Source organism: Bubalus kerabau, chromosome X (genome assembly GCF_029407905.1).
Source record: "Bubalus kerabau isolate K-KA32 ecotype Philippines breed swamp buffalo chromosome X, PCC_UOA_SB_1v2, whole genome shotgun sequence".
NCBI classification, from domain to species: domain Eukaryota; kingdom Metazoa; phylum Chordata; class Mammalia; order Artiodactyla; family Bovidae; genus Bubalus; species Bubalus kerabau.
Window position 1 is genome coordinate 132408642 of NC_073647.1, and position 16375 is coordinate 132425016.

At 44.3% G+C, this 16375-nt stretch overlaps 1 protein-coding gene across 2 annotated transcripts in view; it reads right to left on the bottom strand.

Annotated features, from left to right (window-relative positions):
• Positions 1-5805: 5805 nt before the first annotated feature.
• LOC129638749 (melanoma-associated antigen B3-like) overlaps positions 5806-16375 on the bottom strand; it is a 48300-nt gene continuing 37730 nt past the window's right edge. The window contains exons 2-3 of one of the 2 annotated variants that reach the window (XM_055563397.1): positions 8166-8268; positions 5806-7380 (exon numbers count right to left, since the gene is read on the bottom strand). In XM_055563397.1, the coding sequence (XP_055419372.1) occupies positions 6294-7380; positions 8166-8185 (1107 nt within the window). In that variant the 5' untranslated portion in view covers positions 8186-8268 and the 3' untranslated portion in view covers positions 5806-6293. The remainder of the gene's footprint in view (positions 7381-8165; positions 8269-16375) is intronic. The other variant, XM_055563398.1, reaches the window with a different exon arrangement.

Sequence of the window (16375 nt, forward strand, 5' to 3'; positions counted from 1 at the left end):
TGGTGGGAATGTAAATTGATACAGCCACTATGGAGAACAGTATAGAAATTCCTCAAAATTAGGAATAAAACTGCCACATGATCTAACAATCCCACTATTGGGCATATACCCTTAAGAAGCCATAACTGAATAAGACACATCTACTCAAAATAACTATAGATGGTGACAGCAGCCATGAAATTAAAAGACGCTTACTCCTTGAAAGAAAAGTTTTGACCAACCTAGATAGCATATTGAAAAGCAGAGACATTACTTTGCCAACAAAGGTCCATCTAGTCAAGGCTATGGTTTTTCCAGTGATCATGTATGGATGTGAGAGCTGGATTCTGAAGAAGGCTGAGCGCCGAAGAATTGATGCTTTTGAACTGTGGTGTTGGAGAAGACTCTTGAGAGTCCCTTGGACTGCAAGGAGATCCAACCAGTCCATTTTGAAGGTGATCAGCCCTGGGATTTCTTTGGAATGAATGATGCTAAAGCTGAAACTTCAGTACTTTGACCACCTCATGTGAAGAGTTGACTCATTGGAAAAGTCTGATGATGGGAGGGATTGAGGGCAGGAGGAGAAGGGGACGACAGAGGATGAGATGGCTGAATGGCATCACTGACTCGTTGGACGTGAGTCTAGGGGAACTCTGGGAGTTGGTGATGGACAGGGAGGCCTGGCGTGCTGTGATTCATTGGGTTGCAAAGTGTCGGAAACGACTCAGCAACAGAACTGAACTCCAATGTTAATTGCAGCACTATTTACAATAGGTAGAACATGGAAGCCACTTAGATGTCCATTGATAGACGAATGGATAAAGAAGCTGTGGTACATATATATATATACAACAGAAAACTACAAGCAATAAAAAGGAACACATTTGACTCAGTTCTAATGTGCTGGATGAACCTTGAGCCAATTGTACAGAGTGAAGTAAGTCAGAAGGAGAAATATAAATATGGTATACTAATGCATACATATGGAATCTTGAGATATGGTACTGATGAATGTATTTGCAGGTCAGGAATGGAGACGCAGATGTAGGGCTCAAACCACTGCTCTGTGATAACCAAGAGGGGTGGGAAGGAGTGGGAGGTGGGAGGGAGGTTCAAGAAGAAGGGGAAATATGAATACCTATGTTTGATTCATGTTCATGTATGGCAGAAACCAACACAATATTGTAAAGCAACTATACTCCAATTAAAAATAAACTTTAAAAAGAGTGAGAGGGAAATTTTGGAGGTAATGGATATGTTTATGGCATAAACTGCATTGGTAGTTTCACAGTAGACTTAACTCCAAACTCATCAATCTGTATACATTAAATATGTACAGGTTATTGTATGTCAATCATACCTTAATAAATTGCCTTTTTTTTTTAACAAACTGAACATATTCTTGGGCTTCCAAGGTGGCTCAATGGTAAAGAATCTATCTGCATTGCAGGAGACATGGGTTCAATCCCTGAGTTGGGAAGATTCCCTGGAAAAGGAAATGGTAACCCACTCCAGTATTCGTGCCTGGGAAATCCCATGGATAGAGGAGCCTGGTGGGCTATAGTCCATGAGGTTGCAAAGAGTTGGACATGACTGAGTGACTAAACAACAAACATACTCTTACCCTACGATCTAGTGGTCATGCTCCTTGGTGTTTAGTCAGACGAGCTGGAAACTTACATCCACACAAAACCTGTATGCAGTTCTTTATAGCAGCTTAACTCATATTTTCCAAAACTTAAAAAAAGCAACAATGGTGTCCTTTATCAGGTAACAGGATAAGTAATGGAATATTGTTCAGTGCGAAAAATGAGTAAGTTTCCAAACCCTGAAGAGACACGGAGGAAACTTAGATGTGTATTACTAAGTGAAAGAAACTAATGTGAAAAGGCTCCACACTGCATGATTCCAACTACATGACTCCTGGAAAAAAGCAGAACTATAGAAACAGTAAAAAGACCAATGGTTGCCTGGGACTGGGTGTGGATGGGCAGAGGGAGGGATGAACAAAGCACAGAGAGGTTTTACTGTTGTGAAACTGCTTTGTATGACCCTATAGGGGTGCATGCTGTTGTTTAGTCACTCAGTCATGTGCGATTCTTTGCGACCTCACAGATTGTAGCCTGCCAGGCTCCTCTGTTTATGGGATTTCTCAGGCAAGAACACTGGGGTGAGTTGCCTCTGTCTTCTCCAGGATATCTTCCCATCCAGGGATTGAATCTGTGTCTCCTGCATGGGCAGGTGGATTCTTTACTGACTCACTAGGGAAGCCCATAAGGCTGGATACAAGTCATCATCCATTTGTCTATATTCACAGTGGGTACAATACTAAGAATGAAGGTAACGCAAGTAAGCAAGTAAGTGTGCTAGGTCAGGACTGTTTGCTAAAGTAGCTTCCTGCTGCTGCTGCTAAGTCACTTCAGTCGTGTCCGGCTCTGTGCGACCCCATAGACAGCAGCCTACCAGGCTCTCCCCTCCCTGGGATTCTCCAGGCAAGAACACTGGAGTGGGTTGGCAGCCTACCAGGCTCTCCCCTCCCTGGGATTCTCCAGGCAAGAACACTGGAGTGGGTTGCCATTTCCTTCTCCTACGCATGAAAGTGAAAAGTGAAAGTCAAGTCGCTCAGTCGTGTCCGACCCTCAGCAACCCCGTGGACTGCAGCCTACCAGGCTCCTCTGTCCATGGGATTTTCCAGGCAAGAGTACTGGAGTGGGGTGCCATTGCCTTCTCCGAAAGTAGCTTCCTAGATTGTAGCAAACAGCCCACTCTACTGGGGGACACTGACAGTGGGGGAGGCTGTACACGTGTCCAGGAAGAACACATATGGGAACTCTCTGTACTTTCTGCTCCATTTTGCTGTCAATCTAAAACTGCTTTAAAAAAGGAAACTTAAAAAAATCTTTGGGGCCTGGGGTGGTGGCTCAGTCCCACACCCTTCTCTCAGGATCTCAGTCTTGAGTGCAGGGCCAGGCCCTCTTACCCTTCTATCCAAAAGTGGGTGGGCCCCTCAATCCTCAGTTAGCTTGATTTGGATGCAGGCAGGACCTGAGGCTCCCCTCTTTGTGGATCTGAGAACATTTCTGCAGAGAAAGGCTCTCACTTCCTGAGATCCAAAAGGATGTGAGGGTGGCTTGCTTGACCACACCTGTCATGCCATGAGTGACAACTGCATCAGGCAGGTTGGGAACGCATATGATGGTGATCCCACTGGGGGTGCTGACTCCATACCCTAAATCTGACTCAGGTGAATGCCTAAGAGTTCCCCCTCTGCTGACCTGAGACCTCTGCCTTAAATCAAGCTCATCACTTTTCTGTTACCCCTGAGAAGGATATGAGGCCATCTCCGTCTGACATTTACAAGGATCTGCCATGCCAACAGGGAGGATTCCGTGAGGTCTCTGCTGATATGGGCTTGGCAGGGCTGCTCTCCTTCCTCCTGGCACACCTTAGAAATATTTCACTCTACTGACCTGAGCCGGCCAACCTCAGATAAAGGTCTGCTGACCTGGGCACCCTCCTAGGGTGGAGTCACAAGTCCCTGAGAACCCTGAACGTTAAGTGAGTGATTGTTCAGGCTGAGAACTTTGCCTGGGGCATGTTACCCTCCCCAGCCCACCTGTAAGGGCCTCTTCCTCCTGGCTCCTATTTCTTTATTAAAAGTCTTCCTGGGCAAGGACACATCATGGCAACCTTTTGATCCGTTTCCCTATTGAAAACCCTTCAGAGACCAGGTTCCCGTCCCAGGAGTGCTGCGAAATAGGCAAGTTGTAAGGCAAGGCAGGATGGATGTGTTGACAAAGGATAAAACACTTTCATCTACCCCTTCTCTTTAGGAGCCACACTTCACCTTTTGTGTAACTTCTCTTTGAACAGTTGTAACTTCCATATGCAAGGGGCTGTCCAGCATGATTTTCTGGGCCCCTGATCATTTGGGTTCTCTGACTTTGGATATATAGATGATTATATTGTTACTAAATATTACCTTTCTCTGCTTTATTCAGACTTCTCAGTTATTTTGATATGCTTATTGCTGTGGTTACATATTTCCATGCAGTGTTTTGAGCACAGAGTTTTTTTTATCACCTGACACACATGCTGGACCAGTCGATCAGAAGGAAGGCAAATGAAGGAACACAAAGTTGGCCTCAGGCGAGGAGGAATGGCTAAGTGTGGGCATCAGACTTATTTAGGCCAGGAGTCTACTTCCAACCCTGTCATTTAAGAACTGTGTGAAACTGAATACCTTACCAAACTCTGCGAGCCTCAATTTCTTCATCTGTGAAATGGGTTTCAGAAGGTCTGTCTTGGGGACTGAGAATAATGCCTGTAAAATGCCTGGCCTGTTGCCTGGCCTGTCTTGAGACTGTCAAGGATGCCAGTCCTTAGTGTGATCAATTTGTCCCCAGAGATTCAACCCAATACACTGTGATTCAATTTTCAACCCAGGAGATGTCAAAGAATAAGCAGGGGTCAAGGGCAAAGGACCCTCTATCAGAAAAATCCTGGTTAGCAAGGAAAACTAGCATATCCCAGTTAAGAGTATGCCACTGAAAGTCACTATGAGGTAGGTATCCTCAGTGGATGTAACACAAAGCTCCAAAATGTTTCAGGGGCCCCAAACTTACCTATCTCTAACTTGTCCTTTTTCAAAAACCACTCCTACTTTCATTCATTTAACCACCCACAAGTGTCTATTCCTTCCCTATTGTTTGCCAAATTACAGTCAAGATAACTTGATTTCAATTATCATTATTTTTTTTAGTGGTGGGGGTTCTGGCTCCCCAACCGAGGGCAGAGTGCACCAGTCCATCGGCTTCAAGGCATCATCCCACCTCAGGGGAGTGCCACCCTTATTTCTGGGAAACTCCATAGACAGAAGACAACATGAATAAAGCATCTAATCTCCACAGTGTTTCCCTGTACTGGAATAAGAGCACAGGACACATTCCATGGCAGCTTCACATGATTGCTCTCTGATTTACTCACAATCCCAAAGCACAGGCAGACTCAGAAAATACTGCAATTTGGTTTCCAACCCCCAAAGGAAAGTCAGTATCACAATTGAGTCACAAGAAATTTTTGGTTTCCCAGTGTTTTCATAAAATTTATGTTTATACTATACTATAGGTTATTAAGTGGGCATAGCATTATTCCTCAGAACAATATAGATGTCTTAATTAAAAACACCTGTTTGCTAAAAGAAAAATCCTAATCATTATCTGAGCCTTCAGTAAGTCCATCATTTTTGCTGCTGAGGGTGTGAACATTGCAAGAGGTATCAAAACGTGACACACAGACATGAAGTGAGCAAACGGTGATGGAAACATGGAGCCGAAAGACTTGCTGGAAGCAAGGTTGACTAACACAAACTTTCAATTTGTTGAAGAAAAAGAACAAAGAAAAGAAAAGCAGTACCTGTGAAATACAATAAAGCAAAGTACAACAGAGTGAAGTGTGCCTATATAACTGTTAAGGGCAGTTTCCCATCCCAGGCTTTGTCTTTAAACTATGCAGCCCACCATGTGAGAACCTGGTCCCTGGTCCGATTACCATAGCCTCATCCAGCCCACCATGCACTCAACTTATAATTACTTCCCACTGAAGGACTTATATTTTCCCAAGTCCCACCACTACCTTGCATCAGGGAATTCACATTTGACTGCTGTCATGTCACCATTTCCTTTACATGACAGCTACTTCTCGACTCTATAATTTTATGGTCAGTGCCTAGATCTTTTTCTCAGCTCTCCAAGTACTAGCATGGAGCCTACTATGAGCAGAGGCTCAGTTCATGTTTGGGGAATAAATGAGCCTGTGAGCATGAGGTTGAAATTATTAGAATTTATTTCAACATTTTGAATTAACCAGGCATATACTGTTGCTTATAATTTTGTAAAACACAGAGTACAAGGGATGAGGGAACCAAATACTGACTATCTTCCTTTTCCTCTATTTCTTGATCCCACATATTTTACTGTTTTGTATTTTCAAGGAAATAACATATTGCAATGCCATGTTATCTTTCACTGGCTTACTAAATAAGATGAAGCTTCCCCTTTTGCTTTTACACAACAGAAAAACTCTTATCCTTAGGACCAACAAAAAATGGTTAAGTGTGACTGATTAATTTGTACACATATATGCTAGATAAGCTTTCATTTAGGAGCAACATTTGAAAAGTACCAAGAACATAAAAACACAGGTTTATCTATCAATTCCCCATACAGAACAGGAACACCAAGGTATTTTACACTAAGAACCCTTGGTGAGGTCCAGTCCTATACTACTTGGAACACTGACTACTCTCTTGAGCCTCAAAGTGCAGAATTTGCCTCAGCTTCACTAGATGTGGAAGGAACTGCTGGGGGAACACTGGGACATCCGCTAGCTTGGGCCTTCTCTTCCTCATCTTTCAAAGCCTCTTCATACCAAAAGTGGAAGGCACTGGGATCCAAACGGTTAATCCTGGCCAGGAACTCCAGGACTCTCATCTTGCTTGTTTCAGCATGCGCTCTGGGACCCCACAGGAGCTCATAGCATGCTGGATCACTGCCAGGCACTTGCCGATATTCCAAATACTTCAGCTGCACCAAATCTTGGGTGATGAGCTTCTTGGGCTCCCCAAATAAGAAATGCCTCTTCCCAGCATAGATCTTCATCTTACCCAGGAAATCCCAGATGTCTTCCTCTGTGGCACAGTTGCCCTTCATGAAGATCACACCCAGGAGATTCATCAGGAGACCGGTCTTGGGAAAACCCCTGCCACGGTGCACAATCCCATTGCGGGGGAGATTCATCTTGCTGACAAGGACATAAGAATGCTTGGCAGTGTTGTCTTTCTTCACGTCAACACCAAATACCACCTCCATGCTGTCAGAAGCTCTTTTGAGGATCCTGAGGAATCGATTGTGGTACTTTTTATCGATAATCTTCAGCATATTCGCTTTCCTAATGGGCTTTTTTGTCTTATACATGCATAACAGGAACTGCACCAACAGATTTGTCGGCCTGGTTAGTGAGTGTTTTCCAGACCGCACATTGGAGAGAGGGGCCTGAGAGGAATTATGTGTTTTCCCAAATTTCCCAAGGGCTCTTTTGGATGATCTTGTGGGAGAAACACCTGCAGGCACAGTGGTGGTGGCCAGGGCCCCCCGAGGACGCTTGAGATGGTTACCAGACCTAGCACCGGACTTTCCCTTAGCATCAACCCCAGGACCAGGATTGGAAGAAGATGAGAGTGCTTCCATCGTGGTGGCAGTGACCTGAGTGCCCCTCAGATCCTGGGTGCCATGCTGAGCCTGGCGGCGTTTCTCACAGGTGTGGAGCTTAGCCTTCTTACCCCGAGGCATGGTGACTGTGGTCAGGACAACAGGCAGGAGTGCAGGTAGAACAGCACGTGATCTGGGCAGAGAGGAGAGAGGATGAGAGGGTGTGAGTGCCCGTGGCAGGGAGGCACCACTCGGCTTTTAAGAAGGCTCACTCTGCAGGTTGCCACACGGGCACTGCTCTGCGAACCCAAAGGACTCCCGTTCTGATCGCTCTGTCCTCTGAAAACTCTGTCAAAATAATTAAGGTGAGTCTCAGGCTGCAGCCTGCCAGCCCTGCCAGCTGCTTCCTGAGGCTGAGGAACAGTGGGCCAGTCTAGTCCTTCTGGACACCCCCCTCCATTCTGGAGGGTGGGGGTCCTCTCGGTTCATATTCAGGACAATCGTATCAACTTTTGGCAGGTGCAGGGCCCCCTCCTCTGTGTGACTCTAAGCTTATACCCCAAAGCCTGGTCCTCATCTTCCTGTGATACCTGAAGAAATGAAGAGGTACCTCAGCCCAGTGTCCCTGGCAGGGGGCACCCACAGCATTCAGCTCTAGGGAACTCTGTCCTGGGCTCACTGGGGTTTTCTTTCCTCTTTCAGGGTCTTTCCTTGGCTCTAGGTAGAGCCTGGGACACCTGTGTCTGCTGCCCTGGTGTACCTCCTGTCAGACAAAGGCTCTCACCAAATCCCATACCATCAGAAAGAAAGGAGGGTTCACATACACCTGACTTCCATGCATGGGCTTCTCAGTGCTATGTGGCAGGTGAGGGTGGTATAGAGGGTACTCTTTAGTGATTCCCCTGTTGGTGGGTGAGTGCAATCATCAGTTCTTTCAGGGTCCTCACCCTGACTCCTCTGAAGCCCTGGGACTCCTACCTTGGCATAATTGAGGTCATTCACTTAGTCCACCATCCTCACTTCTCTGAACTCTCCAGACAGAAGTGAGAAGACCACTCATCTTCACAGATACTCTAGGTTTCTACATAGAAAAGGGCCAGAATTTATGAGAACTTAAGTTTAGAGTCAGTGTCCTCCTTAGTCCTTGCTCAGGTGTGGGTAGAACTCAGGACTCCTCCCACCAATAACCTGGGTAGTTCAGCCTCAGAGCAAAGTCCTGAATACCATGAGTACCTGGAGGGGCAAAGTCAGGGTACCACATACATGAATACTCCCTCGCCGGAGCCTCCCAGATACATAGGCACTCTGCTTCGTGATACCACCCCTAAATGGGGAGGGGCCCCCAATCAGTACATACAGCATTCACTTCACTGCAGTCAGGACCGAGATATTCTCCATCTGCAAGCAGGGGCTACTCCTGAGACCAAAGCCCTCCCATCCCTGAGACTTCCAGGGCCGAATTCAATTTAATGGCTCTGCTGGGGCTTCCCAGGGCTTACAGCAGCAGTGAGACTTGGTGAGGCCCTCTTTGTTATGGGCTGAGCGGCCCCTGCCTCAGTCCGAGTTCAGCCTTAACCTAGACTCTGGACCAGTGCTGGGAATCCACCCTCCACCCGCCATAGGCCAGGCCCTCAAACTTAAGTCCTTACTTCCTGGAAACTGTAGATCAGAAGTGAGGATGACTCATATCCGGCCATGATGCTCAGGGTCTCAGATAGCTGATAGCAGGGGAGGTGTGTAAAGGCCGAGGGGTGGGGGTGGGGAGGTGTGTTTCTATGGTCCTCATTCAGAGTCCCCTTCTTCATCTATCAGACCTGACACTCCTCTTTTACCTAAACTGTGTCCATAAGCCTCCAAACAAAGCTTCACCTCCTAGAGTTTGACAGGGGAGAAGTCCAGGAATTGAGCACATCAGTAGCGCTTTGTGTCACCATCTTAACTACCCAGTGCCCTGTTAGTACCTGGGGCTCTCCCAGTGACTGGAGTTAGGGCCTAGGTTTCTTTCATTTCCAGAATCAAGTAATCTCTTAAATCTTAAAGAATCTCTTAGATCAAAATTTACCAAAGAAGTAAGCCTAACAGCATTGTAGGAACTGTCCCCTGCTGACCACAGAGGCGAGACTTTGTGGGTTTTGCTTTGTTACAAGAGGGGCAATGGTCCCTTGACTCCACATTCAGGTCCTCACTTTGCCTTCAGGTCAGTCCTGGGAATCCACTCTCGTCCAAATGAATGCCCTGAACAGTAGTCCGAGCTCCCCACCACCAGCACGGATTGTGGGGGGAGCCACTTCCAGCTCAGGCTGCCCTGTGCAGGATCTCTAAGGGATGATGGCGGGGCAGGGCTCTGTGGGGACACCATCGTTCAGTGTTCAGCTGTCTGTGGGTCATCCCTTAGGGTCCTCCCTGTACCATCAATCAGAGCCCAGGAACCCTTGCTCTATGGACTTGAGTCCTCCTGCCCCCAAAGCCCTAGTCTCCCCAAATCCCTAGTGGGGAGTCAGGGTGCGTCTCTGAGCATCTCTCCCTGACAGGAGGGGAGCCACTCTGTGAGCCTTCCTCCTTGGTGGGAGAGACCCTCTCATTAGCACCGATGGTCCTCACCTTCACTGTGATGATGGACAAGATGCCCCCCCTCTGCAGAACTGGAGTTTGATCCTGACAGACAAGCCCTTCCCTCCCTGAGACCAGACAGAAATGAAGAGGCTTCCCATCCCTATAACTCTGCCTGGAGCCTCTGGGGTCAGAAATAGGGGCAGGGGTCTGTAAAGCCTCCTCATTTGTGGGTCTAGTGATACTTCTTTCTTCACTCAGGGACCTCACCATGGTCCTGGCCAGTCCTGGGACCTGACCCTCCAACCTGAGATTCTCCCTCTACTGAACTGAGGCCATTCTTCTTAGACTGAGACTTGGACCTCACAGAGAACTACAAGGCTTATAAGAGGGAATGTCCTGTCTGGGCAATCTAGGCCTGAGAGCAAGTTTGGGCAGGTCTCTGAATGACCTGTATTTTAGGGTTGTTGTCTCTCCAGTCCTCACTCATGGAGGCCCTCATTTTGTCTATCTCTTGGATTAAATAATTCTTGGGGAACACCACATTCCGGCAAACTCTTGAGCAGTGTCCCTAATGCAAACTTTACAGTTTCATGTCCCAGACTTGACCTGAGATGGGGAAAATAACACAGGAGGCAGGGGGCAGAATGGGGTGTGTTCCCAGAGAAAAATGCTGCTCCATCCTTTTCAAAAGCCAGAGTCAGTCTCTTTTGTGACTTCTTTTAATTGATTTACAGGCATACCTTTAAAACACTGTACTTCACTTAATCATGCTTCATGGTATTGTGCTTCATTACAAACTTAAAATTTGCATAACCCTGCACTGAACATATCTGTGGCACCATTTTTCCAAAACCGAGTGTTCACTTGCGGTCCCTGTTCCACATATTGTTAATTCTTTAAATATTTTAAACTCTTTCCTTATTTTATTTCTTATGGTGCTCTGATAACTTTTCTTTCTTACTAAGTAACTCCCTTATATATGTAAATTAAGCTATGTACATTTTTTAGAGATTTTCTAGTAAGTGTATACAATAGGATTAACAACGTTTATAAGCATGGGAATCCCCCAAATTCCTGTGACTTACTTTATGGCAATATTCACTTTATTGCAGTGATCTATAACCCAACCCACCATATCTGGGATATGCACACACTTTTAAAGGAAAGGAGCCGTCCAAGATGGCTTTGTGCTCTTCTAATTGAGGTTATCTGACACTGCATAGAGATACAATCTGATTGTCACTATCATCTGTTTCTCCTCCTCATTGCTGTCATTTACTGAGGTAGCCTTCAAGGCTTTCTGCCTAAAGAAGTGTATTGGAATATATTCAGAGTCCTTACTTTTATCCCAAGATACATTTGAATGTTAAGGAACACAAGCTCTGCTTTAGGTCAAGAGGAGTCTAACAGTGTGGAATCTAGAGGAATTCAGAGAGGAGTCTAATTCCAGGCCTATTAGTTACTAGTGTTCCCCAGCAAGGGCTCGCTGGTGATGCACATAGACGCCAATACTATGGAACAGGCTTTTGAGAGAAAAATTTTATTCCAAGGTGGAGTGGCAAGAAGACAACGAGGCAGGGCTCTCAAATCTGTCTCCTCAATCCAGAGTTTGAGGTAAAATGAAAGGGTTTAGGGGAACTGCAAACCTGGAAGCTAATTGGCTAGTCTTGAATTAGTTCATGTAAGCTATTCATGCTGCTAGAAGCCAGATTTTCCATATTGAAGAACTTCATACAGTTCTCCCATGGCAACATTCCTACTCTGAGAGTTTCACAGGCTGAACCCTCTTGGTTCGGGGGTCATCCTGGAAACAGGGGCTCCTTTTTGCATATGCATGGTGCTGTCTCTAAAAATAACTCAAGGTTTCATTAACCAACAACCTGTTTTAAGGAAGCAAAACAAGTTTAAATTGGTCGATGTTTTATGTTTCAATCCCCCCCATCTCTCTTTGTACATTCTTCAATCTTGTGGGAAATCATCCTCAATTTGGTTAATGATTCTCAAATTTTGTACAAAATGATAATCCCAGGTCTCAAATCTTTGTACCAACCAGACTGGAGTGTTATATAAGCATTGGCAAGGTTGGATTAATTGGTATTTAAGAAAGGTAAGTATGAGAGATTTAACTTCCTTCACATGTCTCTTTATATGCTATTAAGTTTGGAGTTTGGGTGCCTGGATGGACTTTTATTACCATTGGGTTAGCTGTCCTGGCTCTTCCTGGCCACTCATTAGCCCAAACTGAACTCTGCAGTTGAATGACCAATTTCTTCCAATGTTCAGTTCAGTTCAGTTCAGTCACTCAGTTATGTTCGACTCTTTGGAACCCCATGGACTGCACTTCCACTGTAGTGCTCAAAATAGTTTCCCTTTTGGCCAGAAAACAGAGCCTGGACCAACTGCCTTTAACCAATGCTTGCTGCCTCTTCCCAGCCTTCATGGATTGCAGTCGACATCAACCAGCACTCTTATCAAGAACTTGAGGTCTCTGGATGAGGCAGAAATGCTGGCTTCTTCCTGGAAAACCCCTGCATTCATGGGAGCTGTAAGAAAGCTTTCAGGGCTTGTCTATCTGTGGCTCAGAGCACTTTGTTCCTTTCTAGGAAGAAAATGGGCAAACTAGAGGCATCACCCCTTAATTTAGGACCCAATTCCATCTCCTAGTTTGGTTTCTTGGAAGAGCTGGCTGTATGAATTCCTTGGAGAAACCACTGAGAAGAATGGACAGTCTCAAGGTGACCAGCTTGGATCTGAGGGTTCACTTAAAAAACCCCGAAAAGTTTTCCATTATTATATGTGGTTATCAAACTGTAGCTTGAAAGGCACGTGTGCTACCCAGCTTCCAAGGAATCTATCCCACCAGTTCCAAGATGAGCCCATTTGGTCAGAGGCTCCTAATATTTCCACCCTGCCAAGTGCTGAGGGCATGCTTGTCTACTGAAGAGGGCCATATAGAAGCTTAGACTCTGTCTCACTCTCTACCTTGAAAAACTTACCTAGTGAGGCAGAGGGTGAATGAGTGATTGCATCATGTTGAAGAAAGTGAAAGAGGAAGCTGTCTTAAACTCAGCCAGAGCTGAGATTGAGAGAACAATTCAGGAGCACACATGTTTAAACACTGATTTCCTCACTTTCTTCTGAGCATGCTGGGATTTAATCTTTCTGGTAGATGACCAAAACATTTTACCACTCCAGCAGAGATCACACACAAACAAGCAAATCTACATGTCTGGGCAATTTCCAGGGGAAATACATTCAACCCAAGGCATCTATGTAGTCCATTACCTTTAAGACCACAACCAATGGTTATTTCTCCTGGTAAAATTTCATTTTTAACATCACGCACACACATTTATAAGCAGTTCAATGCTACCTCCCTGCTATTCTGGCTCATACAGAAGAGGACTAGACTTTTTAGTAAGGAAATGCAAGAATGTGTCCAATTGTATGAAATTCCTTTAACCAGGGCTCAGGGTACCTTCTTATGGCAGGGGGGCCAGATTTTCCTGCTTTACACTCCCTCATTTTACCTCTATGCTCTCACCACACCAAGGTAATCAGGGTTGATTTCATTAGGAATGCACTCATGTGAAATTCAAAGGATCATAAGAGACTACTACAGACAACTATATGCAAATAAAATGGATAACCTAGAAGAAATAGACAGATTCTTAGAGAGGTACAACCTTCCAAGACTGAACAAGGAAGAAATACAGAATGTAAGTAGACCAATCACAATAACTGAAATTGAAACAGTGATTAAACGATTTTCAATATCCAAAAGCCCAGGACCAGATGGTTTCACATGTGAATTCTATCAAACAGAGAAGAGTTATTACCTATCAATCTCAAACTCGTCCAAAAAATTGCAGAGGAAGGAACACTCCCAAGCTTGTTCTATGAGGCCACCATCACCCAGATAGCAAAATCAGACAAAGATTCACTAAAAAAGGAAATTACAGGCCAATGTCACTGAAGAACATAGATGTAAAAATCCTGAACAGAATACTCGCAAACCAAAAATAACAGTCTCTTCAGAAAGTGCTGCTGTGAAAATTGGACAGCTACATGGAAAATAACGAAGGGTAGTTCATTCAGTGTAGTTTTCCATTCCAGGCTTAAGTCTCTCAACTTTGAGACCCCGCCATCTGAGGGTCTGACCCCTATTCAGTGTTTCCACAGCCTCCCTGGTGGGCTCGCCCTGTAGCCTAACTTAAAACTACCTTCCGCTGCCAGACTTTTATTGTTCTAAAGTCTCCAAGTGCCTTGCCTCAGTGTATTTACACTAGACTCCTCATGAGGAAGCCCTCAATCCCCTCACCTCCTTACACCTCATTTTTATTGGGCCCCTAAATCTCAGTTCACCAGCTACTTTATATGAATGCTGCTCTTAGACTCTAGAATTCTATAAGAAGGGGTTGAGTTTATTTTTCTTAGCATCCCCAAAACCACCCAGAAGCCTTCCAAAGAGCAGATGCTAAATTGATATTTGAACAACTATAGTGCAAGTGTACAAGAAAGCAATGTTACTGGGATTTCACTTCTCCCACATTCTTAAATAAGCGAAGCCAATCCAGGTAAATAAACTTCAATTTTACAAAGAAAGACTAAAACAAAACAAACGAAGAAGTGAATACCTCTTAAGATTTTTTTCTGTATCTGATAATCACACAGACTTCACTGTGGAAAAATTTCCATTTTCACAAAAAAATCCATATTCCAATATCATGTTATCTTGTTCTGAATGTCAAGAAATGATTCAAGGATTTCAGTCTGTTTTATGTAATATGAAAATTCTTATTTTTCAACTTGATAATCTGCAGTACATGTGGGAGCTGTGCCATTAGTATACTTGGACTCTGAAGCTAAACACATCTTTAATTAAAAGGAACAACAGTTAAAAACAGAAAAAAGAAAAACCTCCAATTTGTGCATATTGTATAGGAACACAAATACGTTATATGCTGAATTTCCATGAGCCCCACCGTGGCCCTCTGCTAGAGATTGTCTGCTTTCTTGAAAAGCAATGTGAAGTATCTGCTCAGACTTCACTAGGGGTAAGAGGAAATTTGGACATGCTCCGGAAAGTGCACTGGCCTTGGCACCACAGGAGCCCTGGCTACAGCTCTCACTCTGGCTCTCTCTTCTTCAGCTCTCAAAGCCTCTTCATACCAGAACGGGAAGGCACTGGACTTGGTATCATCGACATTAGCCCCAAACTCCCACATTCGTTTATGTATCTATATCTATCACGGAAGCACTCCATATTAGTTTACAAAATTGTACTCATTCCTTTTTATAGCTTCGTAGTACTCCACTCTGTGGATATATCATGTTCCCTCAATTAACATGGGCATAGGAATTTACATATTTTCATATGGTTGTGGATGTCTCTTCAGAGTTTATTTCTGAAAACACTGAATTACTGGCTCAAATGTAAAACCACATTTAATTTTCTGACATTACCAAATTGTATTTACGCTCTAATCTCATTCTTTGACATGTAGCTCTCAAAGAATGAGATCAGTATAGTCTCTAACACAATATACAAAAGTAAACCGAAAAGGGATTAAAGACCTAGCTATAAGAGTGGAAACCATAAAACTCTTAGAAGATTATATGAGCAGAACACTCTTTGACACAAATCATAACAATAGTTTTTTGGATCTGTCTCCTAAAGCTAGGGAAATAAAAGCAAAAAAAAAAAAAATGGGTTGTAACTAAAGTTAAAAGCTTTTGCACAGCAAAGGAAACCATCAACAATATGAAAAGCCAACCTACTATATGGGAGAAAATATTTGCCAATGATATAACCAATAAGTGGTTAATATCCAAAATATAGAAACAGTTTATATAACAGTTTAAAAAAAACAATCAAGAAAAAGATGGGCAGAAGACTTAAATACACATTTTTCCAAGGAAGACATACAGCTGGCTAAGAGGCACATGAAAAGATGTTCAACATCATTAATCATCATATGAATGCAAGTTAAACCCACAATGAGGTATTATCAGAAGGGCTATCATCCAAAAGGAACAGAAGTAACAAATGCTGGTGAGCATGTGGACAAGATCTGTACACTGTTGGTGGGAATGTCATTTGGTGCAGCCACCATGGATAACAGTAAGAAGGGTCCTCAAAATCTAAAAAGAGAACTACCAAATGACCCAGCAATCCCACTCCCGGGTGTATATCTGAAAAAAAAAATAAAAAAATAACCCACTAATTTGGATGGTCTCCATCAGGTACTCGATGCTTGTCTGAGTCTAAGGGTTTCCACTGCTCGTCTCCCCTTCCCCTCCAGCCTCATCTATTCTCTGCCAGTGACCCCACCCCAGTCCAACCTCCCTGTTTATTAAGAAGGCACCTGTGTCTGCAGAGCCAGCGTGAGATGAAGAGCTAGTCCTTCCCAGCCACCAGATAATCAAGAGTTTTGGCCAGACCTTTGAGCACACACTGAGACAGTGAGGAGTCAGACAAAAAGCACAGACTGTGGCACTGAAATGGATTAATAAGGAACCTAGTGATGTGGCCAGTGACCCTCCATCACAATATTCTGCAGGTACAGTTGGGGATGATACATTTCATTGGCAAACCACAATTATGAAAAAGAACAGCAGCCCATATTGAGGCA